The sequence below is a fragment of the Theobroma umbraticum genome, unplaced genomic scaffold (genome assembly GCF_002168275.2).
Source record: "Theobroma umbraticum cultivar Fairchild unplaced genomic scaffold, ASM216827v3 scaffold_50.0, whole genome shotgun sequence".
Lineage (NCBI taxonomy): Eukaryota > Viridiplantae > Streptophyta > Magnoliopsida > Malvales > Malvaceae > Theobroma > Theobroma umbraticum.
This window is the reverse complement of record NW_018397261.1, coordinates 8654775-8672106: the sequence shown is the minus strand read 5'-3', so window position 1 is coordinate 8672106 and position 17332 is coordinate 8654775. Positions and strand designations below refer to the sequence as shown.

Sequence of the window (17332 nt, the reverse complement as noted above, 5' to 3'; positions counted from 1 at the left end):
ATAGGGCGAAGTGTACATTTCACGACAAGCACATGGTTGAACCTACAATTCTTTTTTCTCCAAGGTTGTCAACGTCGTAAGATCGTGACACTCATGTGCATGGAAGCTGGCTACACCATTTGTCTGCACTCAATCTCGTCCCCACCTTTTGAGTTTCTGTTTTTTTCTTTTCCATTTTCTTCCCTACCAAACAGTAAATGACTAAACGCTTTCCTATAGATTGTTCCTGCCCCAGCTCATAACGCATCAAATTTAGGTGTTGCCTTTCTTTTCCATCTTCCTACTGCCTTCATTTTTTTTTCTTTTGTGGTAGGTATAGTTTATGGAATAATTTTCCTTTATTTTAGTAGACAAGTAGGACTGATTCAGAAGAATATTTCTTTTCTATATGTGGAGGTCTTGCACTCTTGGTCCTCCAAGTGCCCACCAGCAAAACCTGCTTGCTGCTACTGATCTGATTCTCTCCTCCATCTCCTTGTCTCTGTCTGAATGTCCAAGCTCCTGTCCAAAAAGCAGCCTTCTGCTGCAGTTCCATGGATAGAGAAAGAAAAATACCAAAAAAACAAAGACCCTTACTTCAAGTTCTTGGTCAATCCCCACTTTAGATACACTGCCTTGCTTTTCGTGTTTCTCTCCTTATGGTTTTTGTTTCAAGTGTTTTGGTTCCCACCGACAAAAACCCATTACGCCGCCACCACCGTTTCCGCCGTCACCACCACCACTTCTTATGGAGTTCATCAAAATCCCAGAACGACGGTAACATTGTCATCTCCCAAATGCAACGGGAGGGTGTCAGTCTATGTGTATAATTTGCCTGAGGAGTTTAACGTCGGCCTCCTGCAGGATTGCAGCCACTTGAATGTCTACACCAACATGTGTCCCCACGTGGCTAACCGCGGTCTAGGCCAGCCGCTGGACAACATGGAACTCGGCTTGAGCGACGTTAATCCCTGGTTCGCGACCCACCAGTTCATAGCGGAGATGATTTTCCACGCACGTGTGGAGAACCACCCTTGTCGCACGTGGGATCCTTCGAAGGCCACTCTCTTCTACGTGCCTTTCTACGGTGGTCTCCACGTGTCCAGCAAATTCCAGGAGCAGAATCACACTACTCGCGACGCGTTAGCCGTTCGATTGGCTGACTACCTGGAAGACCAACCCTCCTGGCGAGAGCATTACGGTAAGGACCACTTCATTGCTCTGGGGAGAACCTCATGGGATTTCATGAGAACCGACAGTGGGCCCGATTTCGGTGCGAACTGTCTTCTAAATCTGCCACCTGTGAAAAACATGTCGGTGCTGACCGTGGAGAGGAATCCCTGGCAAGGCTCAAACCAGCACGGCATCCCTTACCCTTCCTACTTCCACCCGTCCACGTCAGACCAAATGTTGACATGGCAGCGTATGTTACGGCGATCAAATCGGCCCTACTTGTTCTCCTTCATCGGGGCCCCACGAAAGGGGGTGGACAAAGCAGCCATCAGGGACGAAATGATAAAGCAATGTGCGGAGTCCACCCGCTGCAAGCTGCTGCAATGTAACCATGGAAACCCCAAGTGCTACAACCCAGCCGAAATCTTAAGAGTGATGAGAGAATCCCAGTTTTGCCTACAAGCCCCCGGCGATTCCTTCACGAGGAGGTCAACGTTCGACTCAATTCTTTCCGGTTGTATACCGGTGTTCTTTTCCCGGCACACGGCATACACGCAGTACGCTTGGTTTTTGCCTGAGAAGACGTCGGAATATTCGGTTTATATCGATGAACAAGGCAACGGAAGCAAAAGGATAGAAGCGGAGCTGTCGAAGATATCGGAAGAAGAGGTGGAGAGAATGCGAGCTACGGTGATTGATATGATTCCAAGGCTCACTTACGCGCACCCTAATGCGAGCAGTACCGATCTCGGGTTCGAAGATGCTGTCGACGTTGCGCTTGATGCCCTGGCACACCATGTTAGGACCAAAATATAAGACGATGACGCCATTGCTGAGTCTAGGTAGTTAGCTTTAGAGTAAGGATGGAGCCAATAAATTCAAAAAAAGAAAGTGTGTATAGAGGTAGTTGTGAATTAATTTCAGTTTGTACGTGGCTTACACGAGTGAACATGCATACCCACGTTCTGATCTTTGATCCCAGATAGCCTTTGCATGCATGAACGATATCGGCTATGAATTGCACACAATGCTTTGAAGCTTGACTTATGCAGTGGGGACGAAGAAAAGTCCAATGGGGATCGGGGACCCTCGCCTTCATCTTTAGATTTTGACATCCAAGGAAGACATTCTTGTATGTTTTGGTGAAATATATTTGGCGTCGACAGATCAAAATGTTTTTATTTTCGGTGATAATTCGAAAGAGTGATATTATTTCGATTAATATGTACTTATTGCATTTTTTGTAAAAATGTCACGAATTTTAATATAAAAAAGGAGATATGTCTTAAATTAATCAATAAAGAATTAATAGATTCATGATTAATGATGATCTAACTTTTTTTAATATCTACGAGAGTTAACAAAATTAAAGTAGATTCAAAAAAAAGTAAAATTCTTTTACTTGATATGTAAATTTTTATTATGCCATAGCTTTCAGTTTTCAAATATTTAAAGTATTCAAAAACAAAACTACACTAATACTACCCCTTCCTAAGCTAAAACTAGAAATTTAAACTTCAAGTCCCCGCATTGTATGATGTCCCCTCTCCCTAGGATTAATTGACAAATCTGCTAGGATTAAATCTCAGCAATCACAACTAAATCTCCTCAATTCAAAAGTAAAAAATAAAAATCAAAACTCTCACCTAAATAATTTATCTACCCATTTGAATATAAATTAAAATCCGAAACAAATTTGAAATATTTACTCAAATTTTGTGCAAATCAACACTCAACTGTATTTGATCGCTTAATTATTGATTAGTTTCCTAATGTTTAAATTACTTAATAAATATCTTTGATTTAACCCCAAAAAAAAGAAATTAAAACGTTAATTAGCGTACATGGTTCGTCTTTTGTGAGATTATTGTTACTAGTAACTTTGGTTTCATTAAATTTTAATTATTCAATTGTTAGTATTTCTAGTTTTATATATTTTTTCTGGAGAAAGTACTTTGTTTTTCTCTCTTATTTCTAAGAGAATTACGAAATTAATTTATTTCACTATAAGAAGAAGAAGTGAGACAAGGATGAATACTTATATTCCAATGTATTAAGGTGAAACGTCGTTATGATAAAATAAAATATACTCCTAGAATAAATATTTGGAGCAACTTTAATTAGGATAATACATTAATTAAATATCCTTAATTATGATTATAAATTTTAGTATTCTAATTACCATTTATTGTTATCCCTAGAAAATTCATATTTTAATTGTGTTTGTATTTATTGTTGAAAAACACTAACATTATCACTCCTCAATTGGCTAAAATATATCTTAGTCATCACTCATTACCCTACATAGTAATATTTTTTTTGGCTAATCACCATATATAGTCTACAGTATAAATTTCCAAAAAATGCATTACTCATGACTTACCAAGAAACATGCATAATTCATGGGTGACCTTTTTCTAAAAAAAAATAGATATAATATTTTAAAAAAAATTTCATTTTTTCATCTCTTTTTTTAGATATTTCAAAATAATTTTCTTTTTTTAAAATACTTCATACTCTTATTTTTTTTATATTACAAAATGTTAAATATTTGTATTATTAAAAATTTCAAAATTTAACGTAAACTCTAATAAAATCTTAATTTTTATGAAAATTAAAACAAAAAACAAATATCTAATTAGTAATTACCACAATTTACCATTATTTTTTTATAAAATATTAAACACCTCGTCACTAAATCAGAGCTGTACTTTTGATTTTCCCCTGCCAGTTGCCACCATGGTGGTTTTTTGTCTCTGTTTTCGAGGCAAATGTTTTCAGGTGTAATGGTTTCCTCCTTGCTGCTGCTTCCGGCGCATTCCATTCTAACACCAAGCAGAATGCTCCACGCTTGCTTCACACTCTTCTTTTTCCAGGCAATGAAACGTCTCAAAACATTCTGATTCCCTCTGGACGCTTTGCTTTCCTAATAAGAAAAAAAAATATTTTTGTCAGAGCTACAAAATTAAAGTCTTGACGTTTAGAAGTTCAAAGGTATGTTCCCATCTCTGGGTCGATCACCAGGGGAGACGAAGTGCATTGATATTGTTGGTTTTAAGAGTTGAGATTTACTATGTTTCTTTCTTTTTTTTTAATGATTTTTCAATAGGGTTTTGGAGACACAATTGGGGTTCCAAAGATAGTAGCTTTGGGAGTTTGAAGGAAGACAATGGGGAGGAAGAACAGTAGGAGAAGGAAGGAAGACATAGCAGAAGATTACTGCTTCTTTTGCAAAGATGGTGGGTTGCTCAGGGTCTGTGACTATAGGTGAGTACTCCAAACCCTTAACCCAACTTATTATTAGTACTTGTACAAGCAGGACAGGGTGAACTCTTAATCGACGTTTCATTCATTTATTTATGTATAAAGGATACACGGTAACATGGCTGAGTTGGAGATGGTAGTACCATTTTTGCCTCTGCACAGTGGCCCAAGGGTAGATCTTTTTTTTTTTTTTAATAAAAAAAATTATAACTTCTACTGTTCTACACCCAGAGCATTTGTCTCAATCCATGTATAGTCCCTCTCTTCAAAAGAGCAAAGTTGGAATCTTCCCCTTCCTCCAACTCCTGAATAAAAGATATTTGTATACTTGGGGTGTAACGGTGTTATCGATAATGATGGTTGTTATTATCAAATTATTGTGATTAGAGCAATCTTAATCTGTTTAAAATCAAACTTTTGGCTTGCTCAAAAATTTAGTATAATGTCCGGTGGCGGCCTTTCTTTTCGAAAACTTCATTATTGCAACTTGATTCTTGCAGGAAGTGTCTCAAAAGTTTTCATCCTCAGTGTGTGGGAAGGGACGATTCTCTGTTGCAGACTGAAGAACGCTGGTTTTGTGGTAAGTGTTTGGTAGCCAAGCATACTTTATTGTTTAGCTGTTTATGTTTTTCTGCTTTAGTTGTGAAAGCAAAAAACAAGTTCCAATAGTTGCAATCAAATGGAGTCTTGATGTTCCGTCCCAATTCAAAATGGTGTGAAAGAAACAACATTGAATGGTTCATAGAAACCCTTGCCCTATTCACCTGTATTAACTTAAACATGTTATGGGAGTTACCTTGATAAGATAATTAAATCTTGCAGTCTTGAATGATTAGAGAAGTTAATTTGCCATTCATCACTGCTAAATTATGTCTCATGTAATTTCTTGCTTCAACTAAATTTTAACCTGACGCTATTGCATTTGACAACTAAATATTGGAGAAAACATGTTATAGTGTTCGCTAAGCACACTAACATTTTTACATATTTTCAATCCTTTCTTAGGATGATTGGAGGTTTAAAACAGAGTAACAGGCTGGACTAATTAAAAATTATCAGAGTTTTTTTTCTCTCTTACTCCGTGATGCATCATTAGTAGAACATATTGTTTTGGCTAACATGGTGTATCTATCTTTCAGGTTGGCACTTTTGCTTCATTTGCAGTAAACCTGCCAAATTTCATTGCTTTTCTTGTCCATCTGCTGTATGCGGGCGCTGTCTTTGTGATGCTGAATTTGCGCTAGTCAAAGGCAAAAGGGGTTTCTGCAATACATGTTTAGAGCTTGTTCTGCTTATAGAAGACAAGAAGGATGCCAACTCCAATGGGGTATGGGTTTTTTCATATTAAGTTCTGTGAAAATTTATTTAGAACTCCTTGTGAGATTCCATTTCTTTTGGGATATATTACTTATTCAGTTTTGAAGGAAGAATAGCGGTGTAAAATGACTTTCTCAATAAGTCACTACCATGTTCTTTTCAGCCAAAGATCATTGATACATGTTAACTCTGAAATTCAGTTGATAAAGTGCTACACTATGTTTTTTTAGGATTTCATTTCTTGTCTGGGCAAAATGAACTTGAGGCTTCTTACTCCTGGTTCTTTGACTGACCAAGTTGATTTGTAGGTGAAGGTAGATTTCAATGATAGAGAAACATATGAATTCTTTTTCAAAGGCTATTGGAAGTTGGTGAAAGAAAAGGAAGGGTTAACTTCAGAGCAAGTGCATTCTTCATATCAATTGTTGAAGGATGGCAAAAATTATGATTTTCAAGCAAACAACAATTATGGAGAAGAAGATGCCAGTGACTTTGAAGATGATGATCAGCTTACTGTTTCTGAGGATGATGATTTGAGTGATAACCAAGTGCAACGTAGGAAAAGAAAGGGAGCAAAGCTTTCTCTGACTAACAGAAAGGGAAAGTCAAAGAAAAAGGAATTCCTCGGATGGGCATCAAAACAACTTACTGAATTCCTCACATCTGCTGGTAAAAGTGTGATGCAAGAATTGTCTCAGCATGATGTGGCTACCATAGTTACAGAATACTGCAGAGAACACAAGCTGTTTGACCCAGAAAAAAAGAAGAAAGTTATTTGTGATGAAAGATTGCAGTCTCTTTTGGGAAGGAAATCAGTCAACAAAAATGGTATTTATAAGCTCCTGGCAGTTCACTTTGCGGAGAACTGGGAGCGATCAGAGGATTCAGTAGGATTTAGTTCAAAAGAAGATGATGATAATATATTAGTTCCTTGTAAACGGCAGCGAAAGTCTAGCCCTGATCAAAAGTTTGAGGAAAAGGAAATAGCTCTGAATCCACGGCAAGGCTATTTGGCAGCCATAGTTTCTGCAAATATAAAGCTTGTCTATCTGAAAAGGAGTTTGGTACAGGAGTTATCAAAACAACTTGATACATTTTATGGTAAAATGATGGGGAGTTTTGTGAGGGTAAAGTCAGACCCAAATGACTACTTGCAGAAAAATTCTCACATGCTAGTCCAAGTTAAAGGTAATTGTTTAAACAACTGTTAATCTCTTTAAGCAAGTGATAGCATCATATCCTGTTAATTAATTTGTACTTTTAACAAAGAAACTGAGGAAATCTTGTCTATCTATAATGCATACAACTCGTGGTAGTTGCTCCTCTAATTTGATGTCAATATTTCTTACCCATGTCCTGGTAAAACGAAAGAAAAGTGAAATGTATTTTGGGAGTAGTTCTCATCCAAGTTATCGCTTATCGGATATGCTTGGGGCATAATTTTCCCCTTAAGAGGCATTTACAATATTTCTGCACTACAGCAGGTGCCATATGGGAAAAAATTCAAAGGGAGACTGAAGAGAAATAGCAACCCTAGGAATTATGTAATCATTTTTGGAAAAAAAAAATCTGGCTTCTTGTTATTTTTTTATCTTTACTGGTATGGTTTACCCTTACTGCTTCAACAGTTGATGTTCTTAACGTGGAATGCTATTATTTTATATATTTATATCTAAACTTTCTTCGAACTTAACTGATCAGCCTTCACTTCATAGTGTTATTTCGCTTCTTCTCAGGCATAAAAGAAACTTCAAAGGAAGGTATGAATTCTATAATTCTCTTGCAAGTTTCTAACATGGTGAATGATGTTCCTGTTTGCAAGCTATCAGATGATGACTTCACTGAGGTAATTATAATGTTAATTTTTTGAATTTTCCTTTTCTTTTTATTGGTCCTTCCATCTTTTTCTTTTGAAACAGGAACTACAGAATCTTAATAGTTAGCAGGTCGGAATCAACTGGAATAAAAAGTTTCTTATCCCTGACAACTCGTCTATAAAATCTTGAATTTTCAAGTTATATCAATTTAATTTCAGGTGTGTGAGACTTGCTGCGGTAAAATTCTTGGAAACCAAGGACAGGTTTCTGTAAGGATTGGTTGTTCACAATTGGTTAAAATAGAAATTTCTTGGATATGAATTCTAATGATCCATTTCTGAGAATGATGTGATTTTCTTGGAGATTTTTTATCATTATCTTCATTTACAAATTGCCAGATAGTGGACTTACCTGTCTAGTCCTGTTTGCAGGAAGAATGTGAGGATTTATATCAGCGAATGAGAAGTCACCGGCTTGAAAGGCCAACTGTTGTAAGTTCTTAATTTTTACATTATTTTTAGGGACTTGGAGCTGGTTTACAGGATCACTTCTTGAAAATCAGCTATAATATAGATATATTTTCTTCGCATTTCTTTATATACTGTGTGGGCTAGAAGCTTCCTTCAAACACTGATGACATTTATGGTGAATAATGATAGCATTGTTACTTAGCTATAAACGATTAGTGTTTACAGTTTTTGTTTCTGCAAGAAATTTTGCTTTCACAGAATGAACACCAAATGGGGTTGTGGCATCTTATTATGGACCAAGTTAAACATCTGCCAAGGAAATTTATCAATCTATTACCATTATATTTGTATCATATTTCCATTAACATGTTTCCTTCAAGATATGTGAGAGTATTTTCATATTTTTACTACTTTCCATGCTTGAACATAATTATGCACTATCCCTTGAAAGGAGAAGGGGAATGAAAAGACAGAAACAAAAAAGAGCTGCATACCTTCTATGAGAAAATGACAATTAGTGAGTGAAATTAAACATAAAAATATATTAACCTGAATGCCTTGTTTGACAGGTGGAGCTTCAGCAGAAAGCCAGAAGCCTACATGAGGATATAACCAAACATGTAGGTATTCTGAATTCAATATCTAAGAATTATGAGTTTTGAATTATATTATAAGTGCGGGGATGCACGAGGCAATACCTGCGGGGATGCACGAGGCAATACCTTCTAGATGGATTTTAGATATGTTGAGAATTGATGGTTGATTATTGAGTATTGTAAACTATGTTCAGTGGGACTTCTAAGCATTCTTTCTGTTTGCTCTTCTCGTCTTGGATGTTATAATTAACTTTTTACTTCTAACTTTGCTGCATTGTCCTGAAAAAATGTACAAGTGGATTATAAGGGAGCTGGTTCTATTGCAAAACCAGATCAATCGGGCAAATGAGAAAGGATGGAGGAGAGAATATCCTTTGAGAATGTTTCACGAGTTTATATAGTAAGATATACTGAAAGTTATCAATAATTAATCAGTATTTCAATGGGTAGGATACTCAACAACGATGATGTATCGTTCCCAAGTCATCCATTTGTTCGGACATTTTCTAATATGCTTTTGCAATGCCAAATATGAACATAATACTAGCTTCATTTTTACTTTCTCTAGATATCTTAAAGCTCACTCTCACACACGATACGCCCCTGCCAGTTTTGGTTTGTTTATTTATCAGGTACTATACATATCTCAAGAAGAAGATAAAGTAACCCTTAACCTTGTTATTTTTTTACACTCTCTGAGTACACGGATAGAATGCTACTGCTTCAGATGCCTGCAGAACAATCACGCTTAATACATGAGTTTCCAGAAGTGGTTGCTGATGTTGCAGAGCTTGAACCTGCCTCTGAGAACTCTCCCAGAGAAGACAAAGAAGAACATAAAACCTTGTCAGAGTCAACCCTCAGATCGGTTTCTAGAATTCAAACAAGTATCTTGGAGAACAATGGAGTTTCTTGTTGCCGGAATGATGGAATGGATGCTGCAGGTATGATGTGCTTATGATTTGCACTTTGTTTCTGTCATAATTTCTACAGTTCTATTTCTGTCCAATGATGAAATAGATTTCGAACAGTAAAGGTGAAATCTAATTTCAATCAGAATAGAGCATTAATGAGTAATTCTCATCTAACTTGTTCTTGTGCTGTTTTGTTGTCGTGTTATCCCTACGTTGTCATCTGTAGTTATTTAATTAACTGATTCCACAATTGCATCCAAAATCAATGGTCAAATGTAGATTTAACTTTTTGAGTATCAAGGAAATTAAATGTTCCTACTTTGCATGCAATAGCAGGGGAAGACCCAAATTCTTGTCCTTCACATGAATGATACCATTCAGGGCAGCTGGTGCCCTGAGTTTCAGGAAAAATATACCAAGCAAATCCTAAGTTAATTCCTTTTGATGAAATTAGAGATCAAACAATCTTGAATAAACTTCATCCCCGCATGGAAAGTTGCCATCATTGAGCAGAACCTTAGAAGTTTACTGCTATGGACTGAAAAAATTGTGTCATTTAATCACAAAAAGATATCTGATAAAATTTTTCCATGTGCAAGTTTATATGATTTTTTTTTTTTGACAAAGCTGTTGGAGCCACTAATGAAAAGCTTTTGGTGTACCTATTCCAGAAGAAAAGCAGCAACCCACGAAGGCATTTATTTCTGATGATCATTTTCATCACTCTAAATTTATTGCTACTAGAGTTGAAGGTGATAAAACAGAGAGGAACCAACATTTTCAAGAAGTAAAACAGAGCTGTCCCGGGACATCTGTTCCTCAGGTACTGCCACAACAATTCTCTGATGGCCAAACCAATACTGTTTATCAGGAAAAGCAACATAGTGATACCGCTGGGGAAAAGGTAAATCAGCCAGCAAACATTGGTGAAGTGGAAAAGCAAGTTGAAGTGATTGTGTTGAGCGATGATGAAAAAGATGCCAAGTTTACAGTGAGCCAGCAACCATTCGAGGATCAGAATTGGTATTGTATCAGTCCAACTGGTAACATCAAGGGCCCTTACTCTATGACAGTGCTTAAACAATGGAGCGAGTCTAGCTGTTGCCAGTTACAATTTAAGGTTTTGAAGAGTGGTCAGAGACCAGAAGAGGCAGTTCTTCTGACAGATGCTATCCCACGGATTTTCAACAGCTAGTCAAGGAATACCGTTTGCTGTCCGGAAGACATGCTGAAGGCACAAAAGAGCAATGCCGGCGACAGGAGCATAGAACAATAACTTCTGCTATGAACTTCAAACATTTTTGAATGCTTATAGTTTGTTTTAATTAAATTACCAAGTTTTTGTAAATGAAGCAGTATTCTGAAATACAGACAGACCCCTTTTGGTGGAAAAAGAAATCCTATGACTAAAGTTTGGGTCTGAATTTGTACACTGGCATGGGAATTGGGATCCTTCTCTTTGCATTTTCAGCAGCTTCCATCCTAATTTCTTCAAATTTTTTTAAAAATTTATTCATTCATTTCTTGGTGTAATGGAAAGATCATGGAGATTAGAGTGGGGAATGAAAGATACTCTTCCTAAAATAGTCAAAATATAATAAATGATCAACTCTTATTCAAACTGATCTTCATGTTTACCTACATAAAAATGATGAGCAAAAGAAAACTTTACATAAATAGACATATAATTTTATTCAAATTATTCTGATTTCTATGAATCATAAACTATACTTTCTATGTCTTTAAATGTTTATTTCCTTTCTGGGTTTTTTCAAAATTTAACAAAAAATTCATTTTTAGACATTAAAAAATAAAACCGAAAAAATGACACATGTAGAGGAAACTTTTTTTCAAGTCCTTATAATAATTATAATATAGTATCAAAAACAAACTTCCAACCATTGATGACATCTAGAATCTCAGATAAGATCATGTTAGAAGAAAAGATTATTTTATTTTTTAAATTAAAATAAAAAAAATTGCAATTGGTAGAACAGTTGACTTAAACTAAATTCAAAGTATCCTTCGCCATGTCTTGCTATTGTGGGGATTCCATTCTCATTTTCATTTTTTTTAATATTATACTTAGTAGTATAAGTTAAGGGATACCTAGTTGAGACACCATGTCATGTTGCCTATTATTTTAATATTAACAAATTCTATTAAACTTAAATATAAAATTATATCCCTTCCTTATAAATTTATTTTTTAAAAAATATTAAATATTTATATTATAAACAAATTTAAAAAATTTTAAATATAAGAAAGTTACTATTTTTAGACAAGGGCACGTTTGTTGAGTCCAACTGGCAAGCCACATTCTCAGTCTACGACAACCTGAAAAAGGTGGAACAAAAAATTGGACTCTATATGACACGTGGCGACTAGATAACAGAGAGTATACTCTGTTTCCTACACTCGAACAGACCACTTTCTTTCCACTACTCGCACGTTCTTACAATCTTTCCGTCGAATCCGGCGCGTGCGTTTGTATATCTTTGCAACTTACTAAAACCTGAACTTCATCAAAGAACACGACAGCCAACCAACATTAAATAAATAAATAAATAATATTTAAAATGCTTCACTGTATTCTATCTCTCTTTCTCAATATTTTTTACCCATTTTTGTTTTAATGGCAGTGGTTTGATTTTGCTCTTTGTTTCTTTGATTCTGAGGAATTTCTGCTTTTGCTTTCAAATTACGACATCGTTTCTTTACATTGCACAAGTTGGCTACTTTAATACATATTCTCTCTTTTTCATTCTTTGCTTTTAGCTGTAGACTTTCTCATGTTGTAAATCATAGCAAAAAGAAAACTTTTTTTGGTTTGGGCATCTCTGTATCTCTCTATCTCTATCTGCGTTTTGGGTTTTGGGTTTTTTCCATGCAAGAGATGAAGGCTTTCAATTGTGTAAGTGTTGTTTAGAACTCTCTGCTTCAATAATTTGTGGGTTGGAAGTTGCTTTTCTTTTCTTTCATTTTCGTGAGTGTCTGGTTCAATTTTTTTTCTTGTTTGGTTTTTTTGTTGTTTCAGTGTCCAATGAACTTGAAAGGGTCTTTTGGTTTTGGTGGAGCATGAGGAATGGTGATTGTTTTTGCTTTACTTGTGATTATAATTTGAGTGATTAGAACTTAATAAGTAGGGTGGATTAGTTTGCTGGTCTTGATTGTTACCATCATGCTTGCTTTTTTTAGCTCCTGCTTGGTTGCTGAGAAAAGAAAGAGCTGTGATAGAATCTGTAGCATGTTGAGTCCTACTGTTACTGTTGTTTTATAAATGTGAGAAGCCTATTTGGTTTGTTTCATGATTCAAATTTGAGTTCTAACTTTCTTAGTTGATTTTCCTTCCTGGTGTTTTAGCTGTGACAAAAGTATGTGGTGATTCTTCTGCTTTTGAGTTTGATTTAATCTGGTACAGAATCTTCGGTGAACTTTTGTAATCCACAGTTTGGTTGGAGAGATGATTGCAGAGAACAGAGGATATTGAATTTCGAATATTTTATTATGTTTTTTTTTCTAATTATAATGACTAAAACTGACTGCAATTTTAATTTGAATGGAGATATTTGCACGAGTTTGTCATTTTTTATTTGGATTGCGTTGTTTTTTACAAAGCTATTTGAATGATTTGACCTGTGACTTGCCTGATTTTCAGTTGGTCTCCCTTACTCCTTTTATTATTTCCTCATTCGGTATATGGTGACTGATCAGGGATTTCTTAGTTATTTTGTCCTTGCTGTTCTATTCGAGATTCTAATCTTGTCATGATATGGAATATAATTATAATTCTTCTTGCTTGAATGTTCCTTGCAGGCTTCTGTAGTGTTGGATCCAAAGACTAGGTCATGCCTCTGCCGTCTTTTTGTTGTAGCTTCTTTGATTTGTGCTGCCTACTTCATTAGTGGTGCATTTATTGCTAAGGAATACAAAGATGTACGTATTTCTGCTTTTGTAATTCTTTGTTGAAATTTACTTTTGCCTTTTCGTGAGGCAGAATGGTATGGTGTTGAGTCATTTCTTTCATGGATTTTGATTTGTGAAAATGTTCCTTATCTTGGAATTTGGAACTGTGTTATACTCAGCATTGCTTAAGGCATGTGAAAAAGTAGTTAAAACTAACACGGAATTCTTCTAACACTGTCAACTGCCCACGACAGTGTTATAAAATTCGAGCTCTATTCCACTTGTTGATGCATGAAAGTGCAATATCAGATTGGTTGGCAGAAGAAATAAAGGAAATCTATAGAAACTTTCCACGGTTGGGAAAAAATAGTATGTCCACATGCAAAGGTCTTCACTATGTCAGATGAAGTTTAAAACAGCTTTAATTAAATTTAATCATGCAACTGTTTGTTGAACTCAATCTAAGTTCCATGCTTTGGTTTTGCCAAACCTTTATTTTGTTTTCAAACTTCATGGTTCAATGTGACTTCAACTTTTCATGGTTGTCTTCTCTTGAAACACCATGTCTGAAAGATTGTTTGCTGAGATTATCTCTCTGTAAATCATGTATACAGAGGTTATCGAGATGGGAGGTGATTAATATGCTACAGAATTCAAAATCCAATATATGCAAGGTTGGTTTTCTTTAGGCAAAGAATGTTTTGTTTTAGAATAAAATGTCAAGTCTTTTGGAATGTATTGTGATATATGATTTTCTATAAATCATTTTTTTCCCATACAGATTCGATGCAGACCTCCGGGAAGTGAGGCATTACCTCAAGGAATTGTGGTCAAAACATCAAACTTGGAAATGCGACCTTTATGGAGTGACACTCTGAAGAATGTACTGTTTTAATACTTTACGTTGAAAACTTTCTAGACTAAGATACACAGTCACTTTCATGTGCTACTTGATTGATCTTATTTGATTGTCTTATATGTTTATACTGCAATTTCAGGGCAATCTAGAGCTGTCATCAAACTTGTTAGCCATTGCTGTAGGTATTAAGCAAAAGGAAATTGTAAATCAAATTGTTAAAAAGGTACATCAACTTCTCAAATGCCTTTTTATTTCAAAATTATATTATTATGTTTAGGCTTAATACTGATCACTAATTTGCAGTTCCCTTCAAGTGATTTTGTTGTGATGCTTTTCCACTATGATGGTGTTGTGGATGAGTGGAGAGATTTGGAATGGAGTGATCGTGCCATACATGTTTCTGCAGTGAATCAAACCAAATGGTATTTTTGTATAGTCCCAAATGTTTATCTTTCTTGTTCACAGCAGCATGCACTTGATACATATGTTGTATCCATGCTAATCAACTGGTAAGATATGTTGTTATAGGTGGTTTGCCAAACGTTTCTTGCATCCGGACATAGTTGCTGAATACAAGTACATATTCCTCTGGGATGAGGACCTTGGAGTAGATAACTTTGATCCAAAACAGTAAGTATTCTACATTTATGCAAAAAAAGTCTGAAATTTTCATAGTCCTTCATGTCAGACTCCTATGCACATCGGCATACATACATACTTAAATGTCAAACTCTGTTTAGCTCGGTCTGTAACATTGTCTGCACACACACTTACTAGAACTGTAATTTAGATTTTGAGTTTAAAATATTCCAAACTTTTTGTAGATATTTGTCTATAGTTGAAGACGAGGAACTGGAGATATCACAACCAGCACTTGATCCAGTTAAGTCAGAGGTGCATCATCAAATCACAGCTCGTAAAAGGAATTCAAGAGTGCACAGGTCAGTTGTGTAAACCATTGGAAGATCCTTTCAAGAACAAGTCCCTTGTTTGGTCTGACCTGGACCTTGTCTACTGGAGAATTAGGTTTTACATGTTAATGAGGGTTCAAAATATTTTCAGTCTAAACTGAAATTCCTATAGTGTAGAACATCCCATTTTGCAAAACAAAAGATGTTTGGTTCTTCAGTAGCACAGTAGTAGATGGACATGTCTCAGTGGTTGCAGAGTAGATTATGCGTTGTTGTAGCCAAGCTGTCACAATTGAGAGCTAAAACGTTCCTTTTAACTGACAAATCTGTCTTATGATCTCATTATACTGTACATGAAGATCAGAGGACGTATATTCCTGTATGTCTTAATGATGTCCTTTTAATCTTGCTAGTTATGACGCTATAAATCCATCTTGTTTGAACAGAAGGATGTACAAGTTTAAAGGCAGTGGAAGGTGTGATGGCCGCAGCACTGCTCCTCCATGTATAGGGTAAACTAGTACTACACAGCTCTTGGATGTTATATTTAAAATTTAATACTTTTCTCTTGTGATATCCTAGTTTATTTTTGAGTATTTGCTTTTCAATTATTTGAAAAAGGAGACATCAGCTATGACCAGACAGAGACAGTTAATGAAATCTGTTTTGCAGTTGGGTGGAAATGATGGCCCCTGTATTCTCAAGAGCTGCATGGCGCTGTGCATGGTATATGATCCAGGTAAGAAATATTTTCGTACGCACTCAGCCATATTGGCTGGAAAACGGCTGAATATTTGACAACTTGAATTCATATTGTTTTTGGCTATTGTTATTGAACTGAGTGCCCCAACAACATTTTGAACTTCGTGGTAAACTGTGTAACATGATGGCAAGGCATTTTTCAAATAAGATTCAGTTACTTTGTTTTCTTCTCTATCTAATTTGTTTCTATCAGCTGAAAGTATTCAAATATCATTACTTCATGTATACTACTTGTGTACCGAAATTGCACAATTTGTTTGATCTTTATAAAAAAAAAGGGTCATTAAAAGAAATCCCATGTATACTTCAGGAAAGTTTAGCCTAAAATTCATATGGAAGCTGCTTGTTTTGGGTGTCTTTTAAGATCTCAATTTGGCTTTTGCTTGTATTCATTGCATCTACCTTAATAGTAACCATTTCTTAATATTCCTTTGCCCTACAGAATGACTTGATCCACGCTTGGGGCCTTGATATGCAGCTTGGTTATTGTGCACAAGTAACTTGTCAAACCATATAGCATCCTTTTCTGATTCTTATGGGCATTTCAGTGATATTTGGACTCACTTTCAGGGTGATCGTATGAAAAATGTTGGTGTGGTTGATGCTGAGTACATAGTTCATTTGGGTCTTCCTACACTTGGTGTTTTGGCTGAAAATGAGGCAAGTCTATATCAAATCCATGTAAATGGAATTCATTGTTAGTTATTGACTGTCTATCATTTTTTTATGATGCAGTTAAATTCTACACAAGTTAACATTACTCAGGGGGAGCCCTCCTCTAACTCAGAAACATTGGTATTTTTTCTGAACATGAATTTGCCTAACACAAATGCTATATTTCCTGAACATGAATTTGCCTAACACAAATGCTTCTTAATTAATAGCACTGTTCACCTTCTTTGAAATTGCAGGCACCATCTGAATCTCATAAAGTTGACAATAGACCTGAAGTGAGGGCCACTTAGACATTACTTTATGAGTTGTTTAACATATTCCATTTTCTCTCATAGTTCAGTATAGATGCATATACATACATATGCAACCATTATAATACATACATACAAATTATAAAATGCTTGCAGGTGAGAAGACAATCTTTCATTGAAATGCAAATGTTCCGTAAAAGATGGGAAAATGCTGTCAAGCAGGACAAATGTTGGGTTGATCCTTACCAACAATCAGTTAACAAAAGCACTCACTAATTATTTGGAGTACAAATGATTTTCTCAAGTATATGTTTTTTTCACAAGGTAAAGGATTGTAAATTTGTGAGGAAATTTGGATGTAAGAGATTGTTATTCATTATTCATTGAATGACAATGTAAATATGTTTTGTTGATTAGAAATGTTGTACTGTTTTACAA

The 17332-nt window shown here is 35.6% G+C and overlaps 3 protein-coding genes across 3 annotated transcripts; all 3 read left to right on the top strand.

Moving 5' to 3' along the window:
• The first annotated feature begins 197 nt into the window (after positions 1-197).
• Positions 198-2424, top strand: LOC110418222 (Exostosin family protein). The gene has a single exon (XM_021430886.2). The coding sequence runs from the start codon at positions 490-492 to the stop codon at positions 1966-1968; it is 1479 nt and encodes a 492-aa protein (XP_021286561.1). The 5' UTR covers positions 198-489; the 3' UTR covers positions 1969-2424.
• Positions 2425-3879: 1455 nt separating this feature from the next.
• LOC110418757 (uncharacterized protein At5g08430-like) lies at positions 3880-10972 on the top strand. Its single transcript, XM_089783820.1, has 11 exons — positions 3880-4146; positions 4262-4419; positions 4917-4996; positions 5556-5743; positions 6042-6921; positions 7470-7579; positions 7982-8041; positions 8590-8640; positions 8913-8984; positions 9308-9560; positions 10202-10972. Exons 2-11 carry the CDS (start codon positions 4322-4324, stop codon positions 10723-10725), a joined length of 2316 nt encoding a protein of 771 aa, XP_089639946.1. The 5' UTR covers positions 3880-4146; positions 4262-4321; the 3' UTR covers positions 10726-10972.
• A 1099-nt stretch (positions 10973-12071) lies between these two features.
• Positions 12072-17332, top strand: LOC110418121 (uncharacterized). Its single transcript, XM_021430749.1, has 15 exons — positions 12072-12444; positions 13347-13466; positions 14051-14110; positions 14218-14319; positions 14435-14518; positions 14599-14717; positions 14824-14925; positions 15120-15236; positions 15653-15718; positions 15879-15945; positions 16411-16464; positions 16539-16628; positions 16704-16763; positions 16880-16918; positions 17051-17332. The coding sequence occupies exons 1-15, from the start codon at positions 12418-12420 to the stop codon at positions 17168-17170; spliced, it is 1227 nt and encodes a 408-aa protein (XP_021286424.1). The 5' UTR covers positions 12072-12417; the 3' UTR covers positions 17171-17332.